This window comes from Pyrus communis, chromosome 8 (genome assembly GCF_041283825.1).
Source record: "Pyrus communis isolate YQ-2024b chromosome 8, ASM4128382v1, whole genome shotgun sequence".
In the NCBI taxonomy this organism is placed as follows: domain Eukaryota; kingdom Viridiplantae; phylum Streptophyta; class Magnoliopsida; order Rosales; family Rosaceae; genus Pyrus; species Pyrus communis.
This window is the reverse complement of record NC_142572.1, coordinates 2808604-2834852: the sequence shown is the minus strand read 5'-3', so window position 1 is coordinate 2834852 and position 26249 is coordinate 2808604. Positions and strand designations below refer to the sequence as shown.

The 26249-nt window shown below is 35.1% G+C and overlaps 1 protein-coding gene and 1 pseudogene across 1 annotated transcript; one reads left to right on the top strand and one right to left on the bottom strand.

Moving 5' to 3' along the window:
- Window positions 1–3027: 3027 nt before the first annotated feature.
- On the bottom strand, window positions 3028–3818 carry LOC137716907 (SKP1-like protein 11 pseudogene; annotated as a pseudogene).
- Window positions 3819–6845: 3027 nt separating this feature from the next.
- On the top strand, window positions 6846–10591 carry LOC137718531 (receptor protein-tyrosine kinase CEPR1-like). The gene is made up of 2 exons (XM_068458083.2): window positions 6846–9465; window positions 9849–10591. The coding sequence occupies exons 1-2, from the start codon at window positions 6966–6968 to the stop codon at window positions 10241–10243; spliced, it is 2895 nt and encodes a 964-aa protein (XP_068314184.2). The 5' UTR covers window positions 6846–6965; the 3' UTR covers window positions 10244–10591.
- Window positions 10592–26249: the final 15658 nt, after the last annotated feature.

Genomic DNA, 26249 nt, shown 5'->3' with positions numbered 1-26249 from the left:
TAGGTTTTATGTATCCTCTTGGTACCTTAACCAATTGGATTTAGAGTAAGAGAAGTCTCAACAAAGAATGAGCCTATGTGAATAGGCTAATAAGTGTACACAAAGAACAAGCCTATGTGAATAGGGTAATTTTAGGATTGGTGACAAAATTTCTAAATCAAATTTTGTAAACTAAATGATGTGGATGTTCATGATTGAATTATTACTTGAGTGTAATTAAGGTACTTATTTTCTAGTACTACACGTCTTTTAGTTTATGAATTTAGTTAAAAATTTGGCTTCCTTCACATTATTCATGTGGATATTGTAAGACAAATTACAATGGTGCACTCTCTTGGTGCCGTTTATCTACTTTTTTGGGTGTGAGTTCCCCTAACACAATTTTGTAATTGCTGTAATTCCAACTTATCCACCTCCATCCAGTTAGGAATATTTGAGGATTATTATTACTGATCTGTGCCACTTAGACAATGATCCATATAAAAATTCACTCGTTAAAATTCTTTACCCTTTTGTATTCATGCGTAGACAGTAGAATATTCATAGATTTTGATTGGCCTAAAATGGTCACTTGAAAAAGGGTGGTTTGCCATTATGTGCTGCTTTTTTTCTTCCAACAACTGTTTCATTGCCTTAATTACTAATTAAGGCACATATACTCTTTGCCAATTAGCTGGAATGATCAAGTTTTGATACTAGTAGAAATTATCAATCGTTATCATGTCATCGTTATTGTGCGGTTGTTATGTCATCGTTGTGTAATATAATTTGTATGCTATTATTGCTAAATACTGATCATTTCAGCCACCAAATATCAAAAATTGATCATACCAACTAATTGCCTTATGCTCTTTTCCCTTTGCATGATGAGGAAAGAGTAAAATTATGTCCCAATTCCATACACTGGTATGCACAAAGAGGTACAAAATTATTACCATACCGAATATATACTTACTGTTGAATTTACTAAATTCTTTCTTTTATTTGAATTCTAGTAATTGAAAACAGTAAAAAAAAACACCCAAAAACCAACTGGCAGAATCAGACCAGCTGATGCTTAAGCAGTAGGTGTGGTTAGTCCATTATTTATTAACTTGACTGTATCTTAATATTTAGTTTATAGCTAGTGTATTAGCATATTTAGTGCAAATATTTTGTTATTAATTATTAGCTATTTCAATTCCCATAAAATAGAACAGATTGTGCGACAATACGTAGTATAATTTAGACTCCTAAGCCTCGTTTGATGTTTAGGATTTGTTTGGCTTGGACAATTCACTTAATTCTATGAATGTTGATATAAATATGGATGCCAACTTGTATACGTTGTTCAAGTGAAGGTAAAAGATGAAATCATGAAGAAAATTTATCTAATTCACACAAAAATAGTAGGATTAATTGAGAGGGACAAGTTTTCTTCATGACTTCATGTTTTACCTTCACTTGAACAAAATATGAAAATTGACGTCCATATTTCTATTCAACATTCACTCAATCTGGTAAATTGTCCAAAAACAACTAATCCTAATTCCTAAGCATCAAACAAGCCCAAAGATACTAAACTCTCCATGAACAAATGTTTATATAAGATCGAATCAATCCCTCGATCAATTTAGTGCAATATGTATTCAATTATGAAAATGGCTGTTACTTTGAGGCAAGGGCCATTCTATGCCCGTATTATCTTTTATTTATGAGGTGTGACATCGACATATCTTTTTTTACTTTTCACACATCCTTTTAATTTTTGACAGTCGGATCTAATGAATTGAAGAATATCAAATGACATAAATTAACAAAAGGTGTGTGGATATATAGCACACCCCGCATTATTTATTTATTTAAAATATAACTCTAAGAAGTCAGTATATATACCACAACTAGCTAAAGTGTGTACATTGTTGTATTATTAATGTAATATAAAGCATTAAAGCTGGCAAAAACACTGGAGATTTTTTGGTTGAGAGTTTTGGGAGAATGTATATCATTTGACTATGGTTAGAAGTAGGCTGAATGCCTCTAGTCTTTTCAGGTCTACTAGAAATTAGTCCTATCTTTCGAAGTATAGGATACCCATCAGACTTCCAAAAAAATAATAATAATAATAATGTAATATTAATCATATAGTGGAATGTTTGTAAAAATTGTTCCCCTACAAAGTGTGGGATAGCTAAGGCTTCGAGAAAAAAAAATGTAGTATTAAGCATATAGTGGAATGTTCTGTAAAAATTGTTCCTTACATCATTAATGAATTCCTCGCGGTATCAATAAAGAACATAACGTAATTAACCTTCTATATATGCAACTGTCAAAGTGTTCCACTTGTAAAAAGTGAGCCAGTAATAACATACACGAACCAACTAATCCAACTAGCAGAGAGCGAAGAAAATCCTCACATTAGGGAGAAAAATAGAGGAAAGACAAACTACCACAGGCCTTTGCCTTTGACTGTAGGGCTGATAGTAATCTCTCTTGGTCTGTTCCCTTCAACCACTCTCTGTTTATTGTATTTTCTATCCATCTCCATCTCCTGGGTTGTGGTCGTTTTGTTGCTCTGTTGAGAAATTTTCTTTAGCAGCTATGACCTACTGCTTAACATTAAACCTTAGTGCAGCAACTGTTGTTCAAATATGAGATCGTGATTTTTGTGCACTTGAAAAAGATTATGAGGATGAAGTTCGATCCGTAATTCATAGCAATACTTTTTGTTGATGGTTGTAAGATCATCAAAGAGTGATGCGGTCTTTTCATTGTGCTTTCTTTAACTATAGGTCTCTGACTTCTAAATTTAGTACTCGTTGATGCTACCATGTCATTGATGCTATCATGCTCTTATTTGTGCTCCAGTATCCACTAGTGGCTCTTTACCACAGTAGTGAAAAGCTCCAGTATCCATTAGTGGCCCTTTACTACAGTAGTGGAAAGGAGTCGAGCTCTTGTACAACAGCGTGAGTTCGAACCTCATCGGTGACTAATCTAACAAAATCTATCGTTTGACAAGAAAAAAAAAATCCACTACCAGTCTTCCCCTTTTAACTTACACAAAATAAACCCTAACCCTAAATTCAACGACAACAAGAAACTGTAACTTTCTAACAATATATAATTTAATTTTCAGTCTTCATCGACTCCTTCAAAAGCCCATGCATACTCATCGCGAAGCTTCTGCTCTTCCTCGGGCGTGAAATCACTCTCGACGCCGAACAACTTCCTCACGTACTCGACGCTCTTGTTCTTGATCCGATCGGCGACGCACTGGTTCAGCACCTCCAACATTTGATCGACGTTCAAGTAATCGGCGGCCAGGGTCAGCTCCATCACGTTACCGGTGGTCTCGTCCTTGACGAAATCGTTGTTGAATTTCCTAAGCTCCTTCTTCGACACCTCCTCATGCTCCGCCTTCCGATTCAGATCTAGGCTTTTGGTGCAGAAATCGATGATCTTGACGAGCTCCCCGCTGTGGACATTTGGGACCGGCATCACCATGTCGCGTGCCACGCTCTCATCTTGGAAGAACGCCTTGACAGTCTGGAACTGCATCGCGACATTCTCGTCGATCTCGAAGATCTCGCCATCGGAGGTCTTGAGGGAGATCTTCTTGCTCTCGTAGTTTTCCGTCGCCAACTGTGCCTCTTCCTCAGTGTCAGTGGTGTCAGGAGCTTCGATATGCTCTTTCTCGGTCGACATGTCGATGAGCACGGTTCACGAATCTACGTTTAGGGTTTAGGATGTAAAGAGAAGGGGATTATATATATAGGTGTTGTTTGGGATTTTCCGAAAGGAACTGAGGTGGGATTAATTCATTCCCAATTAGGATTAGGGAGAGTTTGTGTGTGGCTTTAATCGTTAATGTGTTAATCACACGTTTGGGATGGGAATGAGAATCCATGAAGGATTTGGAGTTCCTGCGGAAAACCAGGACTTTCACATTTGACATGTTGGACTTTCACATTTGACATGTTTATATCTTTGATCATGTTGCAAGCATCGTTCTAAAAATCCCTACCTAGCGCCGCCTAAGCCCCGCCTAGACGTTAGGCGGCTAGCCACTGTTCCGATTAATGCCTAGGCATTTGAAAATTAAGAAAGAGCGCTAGACCTAATGAGGCGCCCGTCTAGACCGCCTAACCCGTTCAGACCCACGTAGATTACAATTTACTCAGACAGAAAATATATAACTTTTATTTTGCATTTTATTTTATTTTTCAAAAAATTGTAAGAGACTTGTTAAATACTTAATGAATACACATTATATGCTTGTTCTCCATGTTTTCATTATGTTCCAATACTTCATATAATATATATATATATATATATATATATATCATTCTATTTTGTAGTTTATGACGTAATTAATTATATTTTAAGTATAAACATATACTTCTTTACACGAAATATAATAAATTTACTTAAATCAGTCTAGTCCGTCTAAGTGTCCGCCTAGGCGCTAAGCCCCAGCTTGCCGCCCGACTAGCGCCTAGCGTCTTTTAGAACCTTGGTTGCAAGTGGCCCTTTATCACTGCGGTGGAAAAGTGTTGAGTCATTGCACGACGGCGTGGGTTCGAACCTTGTCGGTAGCTAACCTAACATTTAATCTAACAAAATCTGTCATTTGATAATATCTTTGATTATCTCCAATGAAATTTTCTTTGATTTTCTATTAATAAAAAACATCAACAAACCAATATATCTAAACTACATATTAATGAAACTCTCTTTGTCAATCAAAAGAGGGTGAAATGGTAATTTAATCTTCTACCACAAAATAAAATTATGAGCAGTTAAGTAAATTCACACAAACTAAATTTTACAATTTTTTTTAACCTCACCCACAAGTGATCATGACATCCTTTAATTTGAAAAATAAAAAATAAAATACAAACCTCTCTCTCCCATTCCAGGTTCCTCTTTTTCTCCCTCTCACTTTCCCATTTTAAAAACAGATATTATCTTTACCAAAAAAAAACAATAGATATTATCACACACAAAGTGGGCATTATGCTAGTGTTAATAAAAAAATAAAGCAATAAATTTGACGAGTTTCACAACCTTCTTTAATATTGTGTTTATTGATTCTTCATGTATGTTACGAGAACTGTTTCATATTCCCTTTGATTTGCTTCTAATACATTTTCTTCGTACCTTCGAGGTTTTTGAAATAAAAACCTGTTACCATAAAAATGTTTGTAAGAATATGTGCGATTCGGTTTGATTCAGTTAAATACTAAAAATATAACCAAATCAACTAGTACTCTATACTTCAATTTGATTCAGTTTTGACCAATACCACTTTTGAAAACAAAACCAAACCAAAGCATTATTAATCAATTTGATTCGGTCGGTTAAAGTCAATTCCAACGCACTAATTAAAAAAGGTCAACATTTCAAGAATTTTAATTTCTAAACATCCTCACACCTAACACATTCCAATTCAATCAAAAGACTAAGTTTAACGGAACATAAAATTTCATCAAGTTAACTAGGACTAAGTTTTAATTAAATAAAATATCATACTAGAAAACGATTTACTAGTTATAATTTTACATAAACATAAATACAAACATATCTCCTAATTATTAATAGTCATTACAACTTATATCATGTAGAAACTCAATATGGTACCGTAAGACTTCCAAATAACCTATAATAAGTCGACATGTGCAAAATAAATAAAATTAACAATTCAAAGATATATGGTCGATACAGTTTGGTTTTAAAACTCTTTGGAAGTGCTTTTAAAATGAATGAAGCCACTTTTGGTGAAACTGATTTTGGGTTCCAAAAGCATATAAGTGTTTGTTGGATAAAGCACCGGGTATGTGCTTCTTATAGGAAGCACTTAAAGTATTAAGGATTGGTTTCAAAAATATTTTTACCAAAAGCGTTTTCGGTCATTTTTAAAACACTTCCAAACGAGTCCTTATTTCAAAAGTATAAAACCAAACCAATAAAAGTTAGTTCTGTTGATGCTACCTGTTTGGATACTCCAAAGAAGCAGCAAGCATCCGTACTATGCTTGTGTAACGTGTCACAAGTTATTTATTTATTTTTTAGCAAATGATAATATCTATATTAAGGGTAATGTAACTCAAATTTGTCCTTGGCGAGAATCATATCTAAAACATCTCACTTACAAATGAAGAAGAATACAACTAAACTCGTAGTACAAAGTGACAATGTGTCACAAGTATTAAACATTCTACTCAACATGTTCTCAAGTTTTTGAAGTCATTCATATCCTAATTGAAATCCAGTTCCATTTCCAAAGAAAGATCGGTCTTAATATCTTATCAGTATTGGTTGTTTATATACGATTATCTTTTTATTATTGGATATTGAGTACGTATAAACACATGAACAGGTGCTCCAGCAGTGTACTCCTGAAAACATTATATATAAATCGAACAAAATATTACATATAAAGATCTCAGGTGCGCTTATATCTGTCTATGTCTAATTTTGTGAGTAGTATAGGAAGGGGGTGGGTGGGGTCCTCTCAGAAGAATGAGATTCATGGAGACAAATACACTTTCTTTTAAATTCTGGGCATGTGGCTTTCAGTATAAAGCAGTTGGCACTGATCGATGTTATTCCCCTACTACGTGCATCTTAGTGGAGTATAAACGTAAAGCTTCTTTATGCAAAGATAGGTAGATATATGCCATCTCTCTCTCTCTCTCTCTCTCTCTCTCTCTCTCTCTCTCTCTCTTAAGCAGCACTACTATTCTGTACTGCTGCACAAACAATCCCTCCTTTTTTATCATCCATGCTTGTTATTACTGCTGCACCCAATGATCCCCTCAATCATCACATTTATAAACCGCTTCTCTTCCTCTCCTCCTTCCCTGCCACAATTCCTACCAGATTTTTAAAACTACCCTTTATTTCCCTCTTTCTAAAATCTTCTCTCTCTCTCTCTCTCTCTCTCTCTCTCTCTCTCTCTCTCCATCTTTGATTTTTCAAACATGGCTTCTTATAATCTTACCAGCTTCGTCCTTTCTATCTTGCTTATAATTCACTCGCTTTTTTATCCGTTTCAAGCCGTCATCAGTACAAATACTAACCAGTCTGAGTTTTTTGTGCTCATAATAAAGTCTGTTTCAGCTAACTCAGGGAACTCCCTGTCAGATTGGGATGTCACAGGAGGGAAACCTTACTGCAACTTCTCCGGTGTCACCTGCAACAATGATGGGTATGTTGTTGAGCTTGATATCTCCGGTAGGTCTCTGTCCGGCAAGTTTCCTGCAGGAATCTGCTCTTACCTGCCTCAGTTGCGCGTTCTCCGTCTTGGACGTAACAATCTCCAGGGTGACTTTGTGGACAGCATCACCAACTGCTCATTCTTGGAAGAGGTTAACATGGATCATTTGTTCCTCAGTCAGACGCTTCCGGATTTTTCACCCTTGAAATCTCTGAGGGTTCTTGACATGTCTTATAATTTGTTCAAAGGCAAGTTCCCCATGTCAGTGTTCAATCTCACCAATCTTGAGGTGCTCAACTTCAACGAAAACGGAGATTTCAACTTGTGGCAACTTCCAGATGACATCCATCGGCTGACAAAGCTCAATTCTATGATCTTGACAACGTGCATGATTCAAGGAAAGATCCCTCCATCAATAGGAAACATGACTTCTCTTCTTGATCTCGAATTGAGTGGCAATTACCTGGTTGGTAAAATTCCTGCGGAGCTTGGTTTGCTCAAGAATTTGAAACAGTTAGAGCTCTACTACAACCTACTTGTTGGAACTATCCCTGAGGAGCTTGGAAATCTCACTGAACTCGAAGACTTAGACATGTCAGTCAATAAGCTGACTGGAAATATTCCAGAATCTATTTGTCGCCTTCCCAAGCTCCAAGTCCTGCAGCTTTACAACAACAGTCTTTCAGGTGAATTACCAAGCGCCATTGCAGACTCGAAAACACTGAGCATGCTGTCACTGTACGCTAACTTCCTGACAGGAGAAGTTCCAAGAAATCTGGGGCACTCATCATCAATGATTGTCCTGGACTTGTCCGAGAACCATCTTTCTGGTCCATTGCCAACGGAGGTTTGCAAGGGAGGTAAGCTGCTCTATTTTCTTATGCTGGACAATAAGTTATCTGGGGAGATACCAGAGAGCTACGCAGAATGCCAGTCTCTTCTTCGATTTCGACTTAACGGTAATCATCTGGAGGGTTCAATACCTGCAGGACTTCTTAGTCTTCCCCATGTTTCGATCTTTGATTTGAGTTACAACAATTTGAGTGGTCAGATTGCAGATACAATTGGAAGAGCTAAAAACTTGTCAGAATTTTTTATACAAAGCAACAGGATTTCAGGTATTCTACCACCTGCAATCTCTGGAGCAATCAGCCTAGTGAAGATTGACCTCAGTAATAATTTTCTTTCTGGTCCAATTCCTTCGGAAATTGGCAACTTAAAAAAGCTAAATCTACTGATGTTGCAATGTAACAAGCTCAACTCTTCCATTCCCGATTCACTTTCTTCACTGAAATCTCTCAATGTTCTTGATGTCTCCAACAACCTCTTGACTGGAAAAATCCCAGAGAGTCTCAGTGAATTGTTACCAAACTCCATCAACTTCTCAAACAATAAGCTTTCTGGTCCAATTCCGCTCTCATTGATAAAGGGCGGGTTGGTGGAAAGCTTTTCAGGCAACCCAGGCCTCTGTGTTAAAGTTTCTTCAGATCAAAATAATTTTCCCATATGTTCACAATCTTTGAACAAAAAGAAGTTGAATTCTTTCTGGGTTATTATAGTTTCGGTAGTCCTCCTCCTCATTGGAGCTCTGCTGTTCCTAAAGCGCCGATTTGGAAAAGAAAGAGCAGAGGTGGAACATGATGAGACCCTGTCCTCATCATTCTTCTCATATGATGTAAAGAGCTTTCATCGAATAAACTTCGACCACCGCAAGGTCATTGAAGCCATGGTTGATAAGAACATAGTAGGCCATGGAGGATCAGGGACAGTGTACAAGATTGAGCTGAGCAGCGGGGATGTGATTGCAGTGAAGAGGCTGTGGAGTAGAAAAGCAAAAGATTCTGCAGAAGATCAGCTGTTCATACACAAGGAGTTGAAAACTGAGGTGGAGACGCTGGGAAGTATCAGGCACATAAACATTGTCAAATTGTACTGCTACTTCTCAAGCTTGGACTGCAACCTGTTGGTTTATGAGTATATGCCAAATGGTAACCTTTGGGATGCCCTTCACAAAGGATGGATCCATCTAGATTGGCCTACTCGTCACCAGATTGCGCTCGGGATTGCACAGGGTTTGGCATACCTCCACCATGATCTGATGCCTCCAATTATTCACAGAGATATCAAGTCTACCAACATCCTGCTTGACGTCAATAACCAAGCCAAGGTTGCAGATTTTGGCATAGCCAAGGTTTTACAAGCAAGTGGGGGAAAAGATTTCACCACCACTGTTATTGCTGGGACTTATGGTTACTTAGCCCCAGGTAATTTCCTGATCAAACTTTCTATAGATTGATTAAACATTTACAGTTAAAGTAAAACTATTATTTATTCTACAAACCTAAGCATAGTCTAGTTGACTAGAGCAGTATGCTCCCTCGTCGGCACCCAAGTTCGAATCCCCCTCCCCATATTTTAAATTAGATTAGAATATCACTTGATACAAAAAATAAACCATTATGTGTTACCTTTTGTATCAAATTTGTTTTTTATGCTTGCTCTTAGTTGTTGCTTTTTTAGGTTAAACAAGTACTATATGCGTGATATCTTGATTTACTTTTACTAAGTAGTGTTTTGACTTAAATTAGTAACTACTCCAAATCATGTTTAACTAAATTTAATTGATTGATTTGTTTTTTTGGGACAGAATATGCATATTCATCCAAAGCAACAACCAAGTGTGACGTCTACAGTTTTGGGGTAGTTTTGATGGAGCTGATAACAGGGAAGAAGCCAGTGGAGGCAGAGTTTGGAGACAACAAGAACATCATATACTGGGTTTCAAACAAAGTGGACACCAAAGAAGGAGCCATGGAGGTGCTTGACAAGCGATTATCGGACTCATTCCAGGAGGAGATGATCCAGGTTCTTCGCATTGCCGTTCGATGTACCTATAAGGCGCCTTCTCGGCGTCCGAGCATGAAGGAGGTGGTTCAGCTGCTGATTGAAGCTGACCCTTGCAGATTTGATTCATGCAAGTCATCATCTAAGACCAAAGAAGCACCAAATGTGACGAAGGTCAAGAACCCTTACGAGTTCTGATTTGCCTGGAAGAGTTTGTTTGTTGGGTCCCACAGTCCTAGGTCAAATACTGTTATATAGCATATATATATATGATATCAGATAACCATATAAGTAAAGTTCCTCTCAAACTGATTGGGGGACTGGTCATAAAGGTATAACTAATTATAACTCTCTTTAGTTTTTCATGAAGGTGGCTTGCAGATTCCATATCTCAATCTCTTTGTCTATTTTTCTACTTTGTAATTTTGTTTTTGTAACGATTTGAGGAATTCAGTCACTATAGCTGCTTTTTTACAGTATCCCTACCTCATCAGCATCCATATCTCAGAGGGATCAACTAATCAAATCTTCCCTAGCTTTTGTGAATTTTGTTTTTTCCTCTTTATCTTTTGTGCTCTTTTGTATTGGAGTGGGGAATAAAAAGGCACATATATGTTAGTGAGGAGTGGAGGGTTGTGAATTGTTGGAGAGCCTTCTTTATGCATCCAAAAAGTGAGTTCCTGATTCTGATTTTAAAGGTAAGAAAGCATATATGATTCTTGTGCGGAGGGGCCACTTGAGTTAGCAACCCCTTTGGGCATGACTGTCAGTTGAGCATGTTGCAAGACGATATTTTAAACTAGTCTAATTGACAGGGAGAGATATTTGGACTTAAGAGTAACGAACGAACACATTGTCTTAACCAACTGACATAACTCGTATCTGTAACATTATCTCCATTTATAAGTTAAGAATAGATGAGAAGGAAGTAAATCTTTGTATTCTTTTATGTTGTTTCCATTTTTTTTCTAAATGAACTCGATTGATTTATGTTGGAGTGATGTGCGCGCATGGAAAAGCACCAAGCTTGCTTCACCATAGATAGTGAGGCATGAACTTCCCACTCACAAGGTGGAAATAGTCTTTAATGATTAAAGGCATTCCAAATGTGACATATCTTTATTCCATTTCTCTCAAATTCATTTCATCTAAATATTTTATCACTACCTAGTTTTATGATGCTTTATAACTAGCTAGACGATGTTATAGACAACATCATGTTCAACCTAAAATTGATCATTTTTCAATTTTCGTTTTCCTCGATACCAAGGGTGGACTTATGTACAAGCATTTATTTACGAAAATATAATTTAGTGTGTTGTGATTAATTTATACCTTACTAGAGAAGAATGACCCATCAATCTGACAGTCATAAAAATTTTATAATTAATTTTTATCTTAATAAAAAAGGAAGAACCCAACAATCTAACAGCTACAAAAATCTTCGTGTCATGTACGAATTCGTATCGTATAAGAAAAATCCTAAAGCATATCTTAATTATATGGTAAAAGAATAATCTCATAAGAAGTGAGTCATGTCACACATAAACATCGTGATAGAAAAGCAGTCGGCCATTTGGTGCAAATAAGAGTCAATGGGAAAAACAAGTTGCAAGATAAGCATATAGGGTTATATATATATATATATATATATATATATATATATATATGATTCATGAACTACACGTGCGTGTGTTTGCAACTGTGTGAGAACACACACTTGCATTGCAAGTTTGTCTGCGTCTAAATTTGTGAGTGAGTGTTGTGCGGGGGTCCTCTTAGCAGAATGAGATTCATGGGGACAAATATTTTTATTCTTTTGGCATGGTGGAGACTCCATGAGATCAAAAGCAACAAGCTTTCGACAGTTTAAGGGAAATAATGGTTCTTCAAATGAAAAGTACAGGGTATCAAGATAAATACATAGTTGGAGATGAACTTATATGGCACAAATATATTACTACGATAGTGTTTTTATGTAAATAATATAAGGATATGTTGAGAAAAATTAACATATGTCGTATTATTGACACAAAACATTATTGTCACGAAATATTATTGTCACATGACAGTGTATCTATGTCATAAAATTTTAAGAGGCAAATATATGATATATGCTCCACAAGAAGTACAAGAGGCTAATCACAAAGCAGGCCACTAAATTCTAAGTTGATTCGGTCATTTCTACAAACACCTTTGCAATCATTCTCATGAGCTACCATCATTGACTTCCTTCAAAATTCCAAATTTCTTTTACATTCTTACACGAAATATAAAGGACATAATCATGACTTTTAACTGCATATAGTCCTAGAAAACGAGAGATATATGGCCAAAAACAAGGTCCAAATCATTAAGTGTCATAATACAAATGGTTGGGTATTTTAAAACAAATTTCAACCATTTGTATTATGATACTTAGTATATCAAATCGTATTCTCAACACATTGAAAAAAAATTAACTTAGAAAACAAAGTTGCCAATGCCTGTTTTGAAATTTTACATGATTGTACGGCATATGATTTGATTATTTGAAGCCATTCCACTGCCTGAAATGACAAAATAGTTTCGGTTACTAGGGCTACCAACTCGTAACCCGACATTTTAATATCATATAATATGATTATAAGTAAATGAAAATCACGGTGGCCCGAAAAGATAAACAAACGAACTACAACCGCATCAGTTGGGATTTAAAAGTTATGTTCCGAGCTTGCATCCTTAGGATTATTGGACAAAAGAAGTATTGAAAGTAAGAAATTAGTGATGTTTGCCTAACAATGACATGCACAAACATATAGAAATAATACACAATCATAACAATGATTACTATGTCCACAAATGAAGCACTGATGAGGCCAAGCAATGGTGGTTTAAATTTAACTGGGTTGAAAATCATATCACATGGGAATTATGCCTTTGGGACTCTGATTCTTTGAGAACTAGACTGTGGCAAGAAATAGTAAAGCAATTAAAAAACTCGACACTTCCAAACATTTTTGTTTTTTCTTTTCTTTTTTCTAATAAATGTTACGAGTGTGTTCTGTGCTGTAAACCTCGTAAAAGAGTCACGCCCATATTTTAGGGTTAAAATGTTGATGCCCTTGCCCTTAGGTTATGTCGTGGCAATGTCTGCCAAGTGCACACTAAAGCATATGTGCAAAAAAAAAGGATCCCACCCTCATATGATCAAAGTTGACTTGGATAGTTTGTTTTGGATTTGGCCATTGGAGCAGTGTCCTATGTATTTGGTAGCAAACTCCATACGACAATATCTACCTAGTATTGAAGATATATCAACAACATCCACTTAATATGAAAACTTTCGTCGACGTCAACAACAATTATCTCCATCTACTTCACCATCTCAATTCTCCACTGCCACCATCATTGAAGACATCGCAAATTCGCAACCATCACTAAAACAATCGCCACCACGATTCAGGCAACACAATCAGCCACCACCATATTGCAAATCTCCATTGTCTCCACCAATCAGTGCTACACCACCACCACCACCATTGACAACATCACACCACATCTTAGATCTGACAACTTTGGGTTTTTTCCCCATCCAATTGTAATATTAATTGTCATTGTGTGACTTAGCTGAACTCCCATTCCTCTTAATGTAAAAATATCGATGTACTCAAAAAAAGAAGATTAGGGACCAATTTGGTACAAATATTTTTTTTTTTTTTTTTTTTTAAAAAACCAAAGTGAAATCCCCAAATGCATATAAGGGATCAATTTTGCAATTAACTCTAAAGCTAATCATTTTGCAATTAACTCTATAAGTTAAAAGCTAGTGTATGGACTTGGGTCCATAACGTGGACTTAAAGCCTAGCTTAGCATAGCTTGGGCCTTTTTTAAGTGATCATAGACCAGCTTGGGCCTTAGTAGTTTTTTATAAGACAAAATATATACATTAAGGGCCCATTTGATGGGCTGGATGAAATTGAGTCTTAATAATAGGACTAGACTGACAGAGACTTGTAAGACATGACTTATACCATATATATATAAAGATAGGTTAGATAACTCACTCTATTTTGGACTCATAACTTATCACATCCAATCCAACAAACGGGACCTAAGGGTGATGAACTTATATTATGTCAAACAATGAGTTAGCTAACGGAATGACGTCGAACTAATTACTTACGAGATTCATACTTCTTACGTACAAATAAAGAAGAATATCATTATATCGTAATATTAAGTGGCAATAAATTCGGTTTTCCTTTTTTTTTTTTTTTTTTTTTTTTTTTTCGTTACGTTATTGTTTTTACCTAATAAGAAATGGCAAAGCAAACAAAACAAAAGGGATCGGAAATGAAAGGGGTGGCCGATCACTCTCTTTGTCGGGTTGTATGTCTTAATATATAGTCAATTCCATTTAATCCTCCACCCGTTGGAGTTTCTAAAAATGGGATGTCTCTCTTTGGTGAATGCATTCTTTGGGGTCATCGCGGTTTGATTTGGAGTCAAAAGTATATTACTATCTCATGTTATACAGGAGCTACATGAGGTGGAGAGTCTATCATCAATGTGATGGAATACCTCCTGTATTTATAAACATAAAAAAAAATAAAAAAAATAAAAATTCACAATTTTCGAATAAACTTACGAAGAATGAGTTCACCGTCATGTGTTATTTTTTACCAATAATGCATTGGACTGAGATATTACAATGGTGGTAAACGTGTTCATGAACTTTTGAGCACGACAAACTTGATCAAATTTATATAAAATAATATGTCGAAAAGTAACATAAACTAAAACTAAAACCCTAATCATTATTCTCCAAGTGCAGACAGCAGCGTAGCTGCTACGAATGTCTTGCCAGCAACCACTAAAACAGCAATACTAGTGAAAACGACCGAGTGATGAATTCGACAGATCACAGCACATCTGCCATGCAATTACAAAGTATTCCTGACGGCTGTGGCCTATGTTATTAATACCATTTATTAACAATTAAACGCTGGATTAATTACAGCCATCTACCACCTTTGCATCTGACATCCTTATATTAAATATCTATATTTGAAGCAAACAGATCGAAATCAGAAACGTAAAAAGTAAAAACATATCAAATGGGATGTTTTCGGACAACAATTCTGTGGGGCTTCTGATTTCTGACTGGTGTTTGGGTTGGTCCACGAGTTCTGCTGGTCTCACATGTGGAGAGGATAAATTAAAAATGGTACACAAATTAGAAAAGATGGTGGTGTTCATGGGGTTTCATAAATATGTACACTAGTAAGTGGTGGATTACTCTAATGATTAGGATATTTCGAATTAAAATGACGCACAACTGAATTAAACAAAAAATTACTTAGTGTTAGTGTCTAAGATGATTAGTCTCAGTTGTAAGACATACTTCATACTCATACTTTAACATAGGTCACCTCAATAAACCTTTTTTACCTCACTATGTGGTTAAGGCATTTCGAATCAAAACCGACGTAGTTGAGTTCATGGGCGAAGCTACATGGGGACTTCGCCTCTCAGGTCTTCTGAATTGCACCAAAATATGTTGCACTACTTCTTTTGCATTTTATTTTTTAAATACCCAGGTCAAAACGACGTCGTTTTGGAATTGGAATAAAAAAATATTGAACGACATATATCGTTAAGGAGAGTACGGTAAGGCTGTCATTATCCAAGAGTCTGTTAAGTTGTTTGGTAGTGTAAAGAAATTGGGTGTGCATAGAAGTTTCAAGTCCTATGAAGCTCTATTTAAGGCCGATTATGCGCCACAATCGTATATGATGGCTGAGAGGTATTTTAATGCAATGTTGAGTGAGGGAATAGAACCCCATAGGTATACTTATATTTATATGAGTCAGTTAGTCATGCTACAAGGTGTTTGATGAAACACCCCTACTTAACTGTCTCTCTCTCTTGAATGCCACACTCATGAGTTATTGTAAAGAGAATCGATGGGAAGACACCTTGTATCTCTTCCCTAACATGATATTTGATTTAAGAGGCAATGATGAAAAGCTTGATAATTTCACCATTCCTATTGCTCAGAAGACATATGCGAGGTTAAGGCACTCACATATGAGAAAAAAATACATGGTTGAGTTATATGGAAAGGTGTCAAAGATAATTAATCTAGGTCACCTCGATAAAACTTTTTTCCCCTTACTGCCCAATGAAGTTTCAAAGTCATGTCTCTTGAAAAAAATAAAGCCTTCATTTTTTTTTTCTTTCAATTTTTTGGAAATTGAAGAACTTTTTTAAAATTATTATTAAGGGGAGGGAAAGTGTTTGAAACTATTACAATAATTTAAGGAATAAAATTTTGAACTCATAACGGATACGTGGAAATTTAACACCATATTAGTTCACCTATTTGCAAACTGAAAAACTTATTTGGTAATTGTTTTCACTATTTTAAGAAAAATGAAAGCTAAAAACAAAATTGTTACCAAACAAGTTTAAATCATAAACATTTGATAAAGAATGATATCTAGATACAAGAGAATTTGAAAACGTATAAGATTTTCTCCGATAATAGATCTCTAAAATTTAAGACATTAAAATGGAATAACATTAGGGAGCTATTATTGACAATTCAAAATAATTATTGTGCACTCTAACCATATAGAAATACAAGAGAAAAAAAAAAACACACTTGGAAAGAGTGTCGAATAACTTTTTTAAAGCGTCAATAACACCATATAATATTTTTCCAATCATGTATTGTCAACCTCTCGATCCATCTCAACTAAAAACACTCAAAAATGGAGGTACAAAACATATTATTGAGTGCATCTGTCCAAACTACACTAAAAGATGAAAATACTACATCATATTTATCACGCATGGACGATAAAAGATAATTGTAGGGAAAAAATAACAAACTCCAAATAGAGGTAAATGAATGTGACAATTCATATATCTATGGATGGCCAACTAATCTCCCTTTTCATACAATCTCTGTACCACATAATGCGAGTGCAGTTGTGTATTTTCGGTTTCTAAGTTAAATGGTACGTTAAATTAGAGCCGATGACGCCAAAAAATACATCCTAAAAGCTCAAACTCAAAATTTAAGTTTTAAACTTTGCTCGTTTTCCACTAAACCAAACCTTTGTACGCAAGTGCCTTAAGTGGCTTGGCAGTTGGCATTCAAACCTTTGTACACAAGTGGTCGAGTGGCTTGGCAGTGAATTGTTAAGAACTTCAATGGGTCACTTGGTGTCTTGCACTTCAACTCCCACCATTTTATAAACTAAACTAAAATTCAAGAAACAAATTCTATTATTCATGAAATAAATAATAATTGAGGTTAAATATTACAACGACAACAACAATAACAAAACATTTTTTCACTAGATGGGGTCATCTGTGTGAATTATAGAACGTACGACACTGCACTCGTTGTGTCAAATCTTTCATTAACTCTAAGTACTCTATGTCTTTTCTTAGAGTCTCTTTCCAAGCCTTCATAGGTCTTCTTTCCCCTTGTGCTCTGAGCCTCTATCTTATAATCACATTTTCTAACCGAAGCATCTATAGGTCTTCGGTTCACGTGTCCAAACCATCTTAACCATTTTCTCTCATCTTATCTTCAATTTCGGCTACTTCTACTTTAGCTCGGATATCCTCGTTCCTAATCTTGTCATTTCTTGTGTGGCCACATATTTGGCGAAGTATTCTCATATCCGCTACACTTATTTTTTGCACGTGTTGATGCTTAATCATCTAATATTTTTTGCCATAAAGTATTGCTGACCTTATTGTCATCTTATAAAAAAAATTCCCCTTAACTTTATTGTCATATGACGGTCACACAACATCTGATGCACTATTTTACTTTATCTATCCAATTTATATTATATGGTTGAAGTCTCCATTAAATATAAAGAAAAAAACTCAGATCTTGAATGACATGGTGCTCTGCAATTTTATAACAAGGTGTATTGAAAACAGTTGGATCGTATTAAATGCCATTCTGCAAACAACTTTTGGGTAGATCGATATAGACATTCTGCGTCAATGAAAATGTCAGGTCGCGATTTTGACGTCGATGCAGTCTTCTGGTAGAAAGTCTCTTTCCACCTGTTAAAAACATATGAAATATTGGATCCTAGAGATACTGTCATTTTATTCGTTCATCGTATATCGCGCGATCAGTTTTCGTTAGATACTATTCATGTTTAATTTTAAAATTTAAATTTTGAAATTATTTTTGACCGCATGATTTACGATGAACGGATGAGATCATGAAATTCCTAAAATTCCTAAAAAAAAGATCTGGCGAGGACCATTTTCCGAAATATTGAAATATTCATGCTCTCTTAGCCGAGTAATGCCGCGCTTGCAACTATACTCCACAAAGAGGGTTTTCTTGCGAACTTAAGGGGTTCTTGATTACTACTTAAAATATTTCAGTTATCACCGAAGTGGACGTATGCATGCATGTTTAGTTGAAACATGTGCATGCATGTGTTTGTAGGGTGCGTGATGCTATTTATTTTGCGGTTTTGTTGATTCTATGCGTTGCTGGAGTCCGTCGATAACAAGATCTATGGGGACGTTTGTATAACATGTTGAGAGTATTAATTTTATGTCGAAGAAAAGAAGGAATATTGCATGTACTTATAAGTAATTAGACTTTTCTTATATTGTTAATTAATCTTTTGGTGTAATTTTAACTTCGTCACAACAACTAGTATATGGTTTAGCCATGTTGGGCAACGATACCCATTCATGTTTGGAAAAGCGAGTGATTTATTCACTTGCAAATAATGTATCTTTATCAAAAAAAAAAAAAAATTCATGATCAAAACCGTTCAGTCTCTTAATCTTCATTCGAAGATCACCCATACAATTGATTTATTTTGATGCATTTGGATGACTAAACAGTCTTCAATTCAAATGATTTTATGCAGGGATGATCTTCAAATGAAAATTAAGAGACTAAACGGTACTTATTACGAAATTTTTTCAGTAAAGATACGTTATTTACGAGTGGATAAATAAGCTCATCCAAAAAAAGAAATGCATATACAAGTATCATCCGCTTTTATTTATGAATAAGTTTATTATTTTTGGATTCACGTTAATCAATAGTCAATTTTTCTTAGGGTCCAATTTTTGTCAACTTACCTTAGACTATCCTCATTTCTACCACCAATTTCTGTGGACAGAAATTTTAGCGGACTCCATAAGACAATGACAAAGTGTGCCAAGCCAAAAGGCTAGAGGGGTTCTAAGGGTTTAAAAAGTGCAGTTGCATAGGTTCCAAATTTTTGAGGGCCTCAAAGATTTTTATTCTACTATATATTATATATAAGTATAATTTTTCTAATAAAAAAGTTTTTAACTAAAAATAATCATCATCATTTGATTTATCTACATTACAATTGATTAAGTGGAGCTTATACTTAATTTAATAATTTTTCACTTTTCCCTAGAAGTAAAAAAAAAAAAAAAAAAAAAAACTTGTGTTCTTCCACTTTCCTTTAGCAATAAAAAACTAACTTGTGTATTACTTTTTTTCACAAACATAAACGTATTTTAGTATCTCTCTTTTAGTCGAGCTCCATTTTTTCATGGATGAACCCTAAATCATGATTCATTGCAATTGGACATTATTCATTTAGTAAAAGTGAGATGCCAATTTCATTAAGTTTGAATATTAATTGATGAACTTTGTATGAATATATTGTCCAAAATACTATTATGTTTTTAAAATAAGGAGGGATTTTTATTTTTTTTATTTTTATTTTTTTTATAATTCGTATAGGACCTCTAAAATATCAAAAACAGCCATGCCAAAAGCAATGGGTAAATTGCGATTCAAATTGAGTGCATAAATAAAATTAGAAAATACACGTATTTAAAAATTAAAAAAAAAAAGTTTGGGGGATGAATTATAATGAAGAGTGAGCGAAAAATAGGTGATTGGGTACCAAAAATAAGCATAACTCATAAAGGATCATTTTTGCTCACTATAAACTTAATTATTTGTCATAACGCTAGTTAACCTTCACATTAAATATTATTTTTTCAATTTTGAAAAAAAAAAATCAATGTTAAGTGAAATGAGACATGACAGATGATTAGATGTATGTGACCATACACTAAAGTTTAGGGTGGTGAGCGAAAATGCTTCTAGTAATTAATAGTCAATTGTTTTATGAATTGAATTTTTGTTGTGTTGTCATACACTATTTATTGTATCAACAAATTTATCATCTATGGATTCATGTTAATGAATACTCATTTCTTTTTTCTGTTTGCTTTTTGAAATAAAAAATTATTGAATTTAAATTCAATACTTTCTCCAACAAAAAGAGAGTAAATATCAATTGTTCTTTACTTGTAAGTGAGAGGTTTTAGGTTCGATTATAACCAAAGGGGAATTTGAACCACATTATTGCTAGCTTAATTAAGGCTAAGTCCATCCCTCCTCTTAATGTAGATAATATCATTTGTTCAAAAAAAAATATGTATATCAATTGTGTACACGGTGGTCATTTATTAACAGTCGATCTCTCTTTCAATATATTTGGACTCATGCTATAAATCAATTTTCTTGTTGGGTTTGATAACCATTTCATTTTTTTAGTTTTAGTTTTTACTTTTTTACAAGACTCAAAATTTGTTTGATAATTGTTTTTAGGTTTGAGTTAAAAATAAAAAATAAAAACCGAAATTCAAAACTAAAGTTACATTTTAAAATTTGACTTTCAGTTTTCCTTTTTTTACCACTAAAAATTAAAAAAAGTTACCAAACAAGTTTTTAAACGCAAGCTAAACCTAAATGTTATCACATGGACCCTAATTTTTTGTGGTGTGAAGGTGTTTATCATCTTTAGATTTGTTTCAACTTCTTTTTTTTTTTTTTTTTTTTTTTTTTTTTGTTTATGCGGACAAAGATGTATTTTACATTATGAGAAGAGGAAGTCGACTAAACTACAAAATGAGTTAACAATAACTTGGTTCAAATTTGCCATCTATGAGATTCGAACTTAAAACATTTCACTTACAAATGAATAGGAATACCACGAGACCGTAATACTAGTTAGCAACTTCTTTTTTTGTTATTAAATCCATAATTTGGTGTGAAAATTTATTTTAGAGGTGTAATATTCACATCCTATTTTACTTTTCACACACTCTTTTAATTTTCGGCCGTCGGATCAGATGAATTGAAGAAAATCAACGGATAAAAATTAACAAAAGATGTGTAAGAAGTAAAATGAGATTTATAGATATCACATCCCTTATTTTATCGCATCATAAAGAAAAAGAAGACAAAGGGGTGAGTGTTTGTAAGGAGAAAAGGAACGAAGAGAAAGTTGAAAATGGCACTTCACCGGCCTCCCCAAATCCAAAAACCGTAATGCTTTCCAAAACATAAAAACTACCTCCCCCCAACCAATCAAATTTGCCATTATAGACCACCAACAACAACCCACCCTCCTTCGCCCTCTCTCTCTCCTCTCTATCCTCTCTCTCTCTCTCTCCCAAAACCCCACAACAAAACCCAGAAGGAAAATAGCTTTTATAAAGGACTCAAAGAGGACAGCGAAGGGGAGAGAGTGAGAGAGTTGTCTGTGCTCGCTTGGCTTGCAATGGCTGTGAAAGACATGTCGTCCTTCTCCTTTTCGCCCACTCTGTGCAGTGACCCAGTTGCCCTTGAGGTGGAGGTATTTTCTCACCATGCTTTGGTATTTCGAGGGACATTTTCGTGCATTCACAGACTGAGAGCACTACAATGTAGCTCTTTCTCTCTGTAAAACGACGAAAAATCCAACCTTTATTGGTTGGGAAAAGGCAAACAGGATGGAGCCAGGCAAAGTTCATATATATTTTCTCAAAAAAAAAAAAAAAAGCAAAAAGTAACAAAATTTCATACCCTCTCATTTATTTTTATGGGGTTTTCCTTGTGGGGGTTTTTTCCAAATTTATTTGGGAAGTGAAAGGTCCTTGAAATTTCAGAAATGGAGGTGGAGCCTACTGTTCATCATTTTTCATGGGTACTGAAATGTCAAGAACAAGACTCTGTTAATGTGATGATGATGATGATGATGATGTATGTGTAATTTCCCCCAAATTTTCCATACATCTTATAAAATATAGCGGTATAGTTTATGTGGTTTCCCCTTTGTGCTATTTTATTTTTAATTTCTTTTAATTTTATTTGCTTAGCAATCATATGAAAAATCATCTGAATGTCTGTGTGCTGCTTGTTGAAGTGACTAAGGGGTTTAATGATTGCAAAGCAGCCTGCTTGATTAAGAAATTACCGTCTGTCTGTCTTCATGGACCGTTTGATTTGAATCGGTTATCTTTCTTTTTCACTGGTCTATTTACAGATGTGTGGGAGTTGGTAAGGTATAAGACTTCATTCAATGCATTGCATCATAGATGTTATTTTTTTTACCCTGTGTAGGTTTCCTAAGCTAATTAGTTGCTGAAAGTATGTGTTTTAAGTTATGAAAACACGATTCAAAACGAGAAGGATTGATGAAGCAGGTCCAGGATAAACTCTATGTCTGTAGTGTTGTCGATCTGCCTTGGCGATTTCTTGCCATTGCGTCTCATGAAACTTGAAATTATGAGTGTTTTTGTTGTCTGAAATCAGTAACGATGGAGGAGAAACTAGGTTTCTGTCACCTCAACATTTTCCTTCTTTTGCCCTTCTCTATAGGGTCAAGGTTGTCGACTGTAGAGGATCTAGTTATAGATGTCGGTAAGGTCCAAAATACATGGTTGAAACTTGCTAATGGGTGGAAGGGATTTAGGAAATCATGCTGAAACCATGTTGAAAAAAGAACCAAAATTTGGTTTATCATTCTCTGTTACAATTGCTGTGCATTCTGTGTTTTGAGTCTTGCTTCAGATTGTCAATTTCGCAAACTGTTTGTTGGCATAGGTACTTTGTCTTAGACTGTGCAAAACTTTTCCGTCCTCATGTCTATCCCTCGGACAAAGCAACTTACAGACCTCGTCCTAACGGCCCTCAAACCAATTTCTACACATGTCATGACCGAAACTTTATCAGAGTCATACTTCAGTTGTCTCCTTGTTTGACATGCAGTCTGCTTAAAGGTCATCTGCATATATTCTCCCAGCTGCCGATACATTATAATTCTTTTATAATCATTGCGGAATTAGCCTAACCGTTTTCCAGTTTACCTGCTGAATGTCTTCTCAGATCGTTCAGAAGCGATCATTAAGTGCCGTTTCATAGTCATCTGATACCGTCTCTGGTTACGCAATATAAATTCTGGGTCGTGTGTAAATTTCTGCTATGCTACTTATAATATACCTCCCAAAAGTTACTCTTTAAGTTTGCCTTAGTCTCTAACATGTTTAGGTTCTGTCTTGAAGCAATTTAAACCTTTTACTTATAAGCAGTTCTTGTCAAGTATTCACTCCGCGGTTATATTTGCTAATCCGATGGGGATCTAGCGCTGCTTGTTGAATATTTGCATAACACTACAATTTACAATTGCTTATTGAATGATTATGCGATTATTAAATCTGTCGTTCCTGGATGATTGGATAATGTTTACATACATAGGACATACATGTTCAGTAGAGAAGACAATGATGGCTGACCTTGGCCTGCTTAGTAAGTTGAGATCCTACAGCAGGCCTCGATCAGCAAGGTCTTTGATTTAACACACTACATTGCCACATATTTTTGGCATTATTTCTGACTTGTAGCTGCAGAGCTCAATGGATCTCCTGCAGTTTGTATTTGTTTGTTTGCTTGTTTGCTTCTGCTTTGTCTTCGTCTTCCTTCTCGGGTTTCCATATGAGCATATTTTACATATCTCTGTTTCGATCATGTTCTGGTACGACCGTAGGAATTGAGGTGATGCAATAACGTGCTAAACCTAAACCCTTCTCACCTACAAGGTTCGTCGTTGAAAAATCCGTAGATTTGAAATGTCATCCATGAGATTTAAATTCAGGTCATCTTCGAGCAAAAGGAAATGATAAATACGAACTCTTTTTTAGTATCTCACTCTTATTTATTTTTGTCGTTTTTGTTTGATTTGTTCAATACTATGGCTAAAAATATAAATGAGCATGTGTAAAAATTTTAAAATGATATGTGAAAATCATCTCTCGCGATCAAAATCGCTGACAAACTAGTCCTAATTATTGTGCGGCTTTTTAGCCAAAATAGTCTCTGAGATTTGCATAACTCCTTACTTTGGTCATTGAGATTTGAAATCAATAGAAGTGGTTCCTAAGATTGTTTATTATAAATCATTTTGGTCATTCCTTGAAAAATCTTCATGAAATAAGAATAAAATGATAAAAATACCCTTAATTTTTTGTCAAATCATTTTGGCCTATTGTTTGTTAAATTGAGGGTATTTTTGTTATTTTGATCCTTATTTAACATAATTTTTCACGGAAGAATCGAAATAAATGATTGTGGACAATCTCGAGGATCACTTCTATTAATTTTAAATCCCAAAGATCAAAGTGAAGAGTTATACAAATCTCAGGACCATTTTGACTAAAAAGCCTTATTATGCGGACCATCAATTCGGTAGGTCTAGTCTGCATATGGGCCTACAGCATGCATTACTATTGGGCCTCAAAATTCATGCTCACCAACACTGAGATCCATCAACAGTGGCTCACCAATCCGCCGACGCTAGAAACGCTGCAATATTTTTGCCTGCCTTCACAAGATCGGCGGTGGAGTCGCCTTCTTCCTCCGTGCGAAGTGAGAGGTAGTGAGTCGGGGAAGGAGAGAGTTGAGCTGAATGAGAGTGGAGGGAGACGCAACCCAACGCAAAATAAAATAAAATAAGAAGTGCTCAAAAAGTGATAAAATTACAAAATCATCCTTAGACCATCTTCAACTCTTAAGTTAAAACATAAAATTTTTAACTCAAAAAATTTAAATTTTAACCTAGAAACAAGTTTTTTGCCCTAACTTTTCTGAGTTAAATTTTTAGTCCAAGATCACTAACGAATGAATTTATGATTCTTAAGGTAATTTTAAAAAAATAAAAATTTATGTAGACTATCCAATTTAATTTTATGAACATTTTAATCTAAAAAATTTAGATTCCAATAAATATTGAAAAATCACTAAACCAACACTATGAAACTCGTGGAATAGTATGAAAGAATATGAAACACATTTTTTTTTCAATTATTTTAACTGTTGAATTTAAATGTGGACCATTAGATTTGATCATATTAGATCTTAGCTATTGAAGTAAATTTAAAATCTAAAATTTAAATTTTGCTCCAAAGATTAGAGTTAGTCTTAACGTCAAAGTTTTATAGAATTTTCGTTTTAAAATCAAATTTTGTCCCGCAACTAAAAATGAGCTCAAATTGTAGGGTTTCCACTCAGCCCTTTCAGAAACATTTTCGTCACTTCACAACTTCGAAAAATAAAATACAATAAAATTAGAGATCAGCGGTAACAAACCGAGCGGACCTTGGTGACAATAGGCTGCAGTAGGTAATTGACATGCAGGAATCTGCACAAAAACCAACCTAGTAATTTGATATAAAACTCTAAGATATTTGCTAATTGAGTAATTCCCGCTCCATCAAAACCCCTAAATTGTAGGATTTTTTTGTGCTAAATGAGACCTGGGCCACCACTAATTTACAAAGTAAAACTAAATTGAAATTTAAGAGGCAAGTGGCGTTCGATGGAAATAAGTGTTGTTCTTACTATAACGTAAGTTTAAATCTAATCTAACTTTTAAATTAAAATTTAAGAGAGCGGCCCAAAAAATAAACCGATTATTTTCTACTAGGGTCCAGTGCATCATGGTGGAAGTAAAAACAATCCAACCTGACCCCACCCCACCCCACTTGCCCACCACTAATTACTACTCACCCTCTTATTTTAAAATGCCTTTTTTTTTTTTTTTTTTTGATCTTTTCTTTTTGGCCAGATCTAAATTTGAAAATTTAAACGGTCTAGTTGTTGAGAGGCAGCCAGCGTGTCCCAACATTATTGACAGTGCTGGCAAACCCTGATTTTAACCCCACTCCGCGGTCAATATTTAACCCCGGTAAGATTAACCCCCCTTTATAATCCAGACCTAGGACTCCCCCATTTTCCAATCCAATCCCACCACCCATTTCCTCAGGCGTCTTGGTAAACGCCGCCCTCCTCCTCCTCCTCCTCCTTTCTCCTAACAGTCGGAACCCAAACCCTCCCCCTCAACCTCC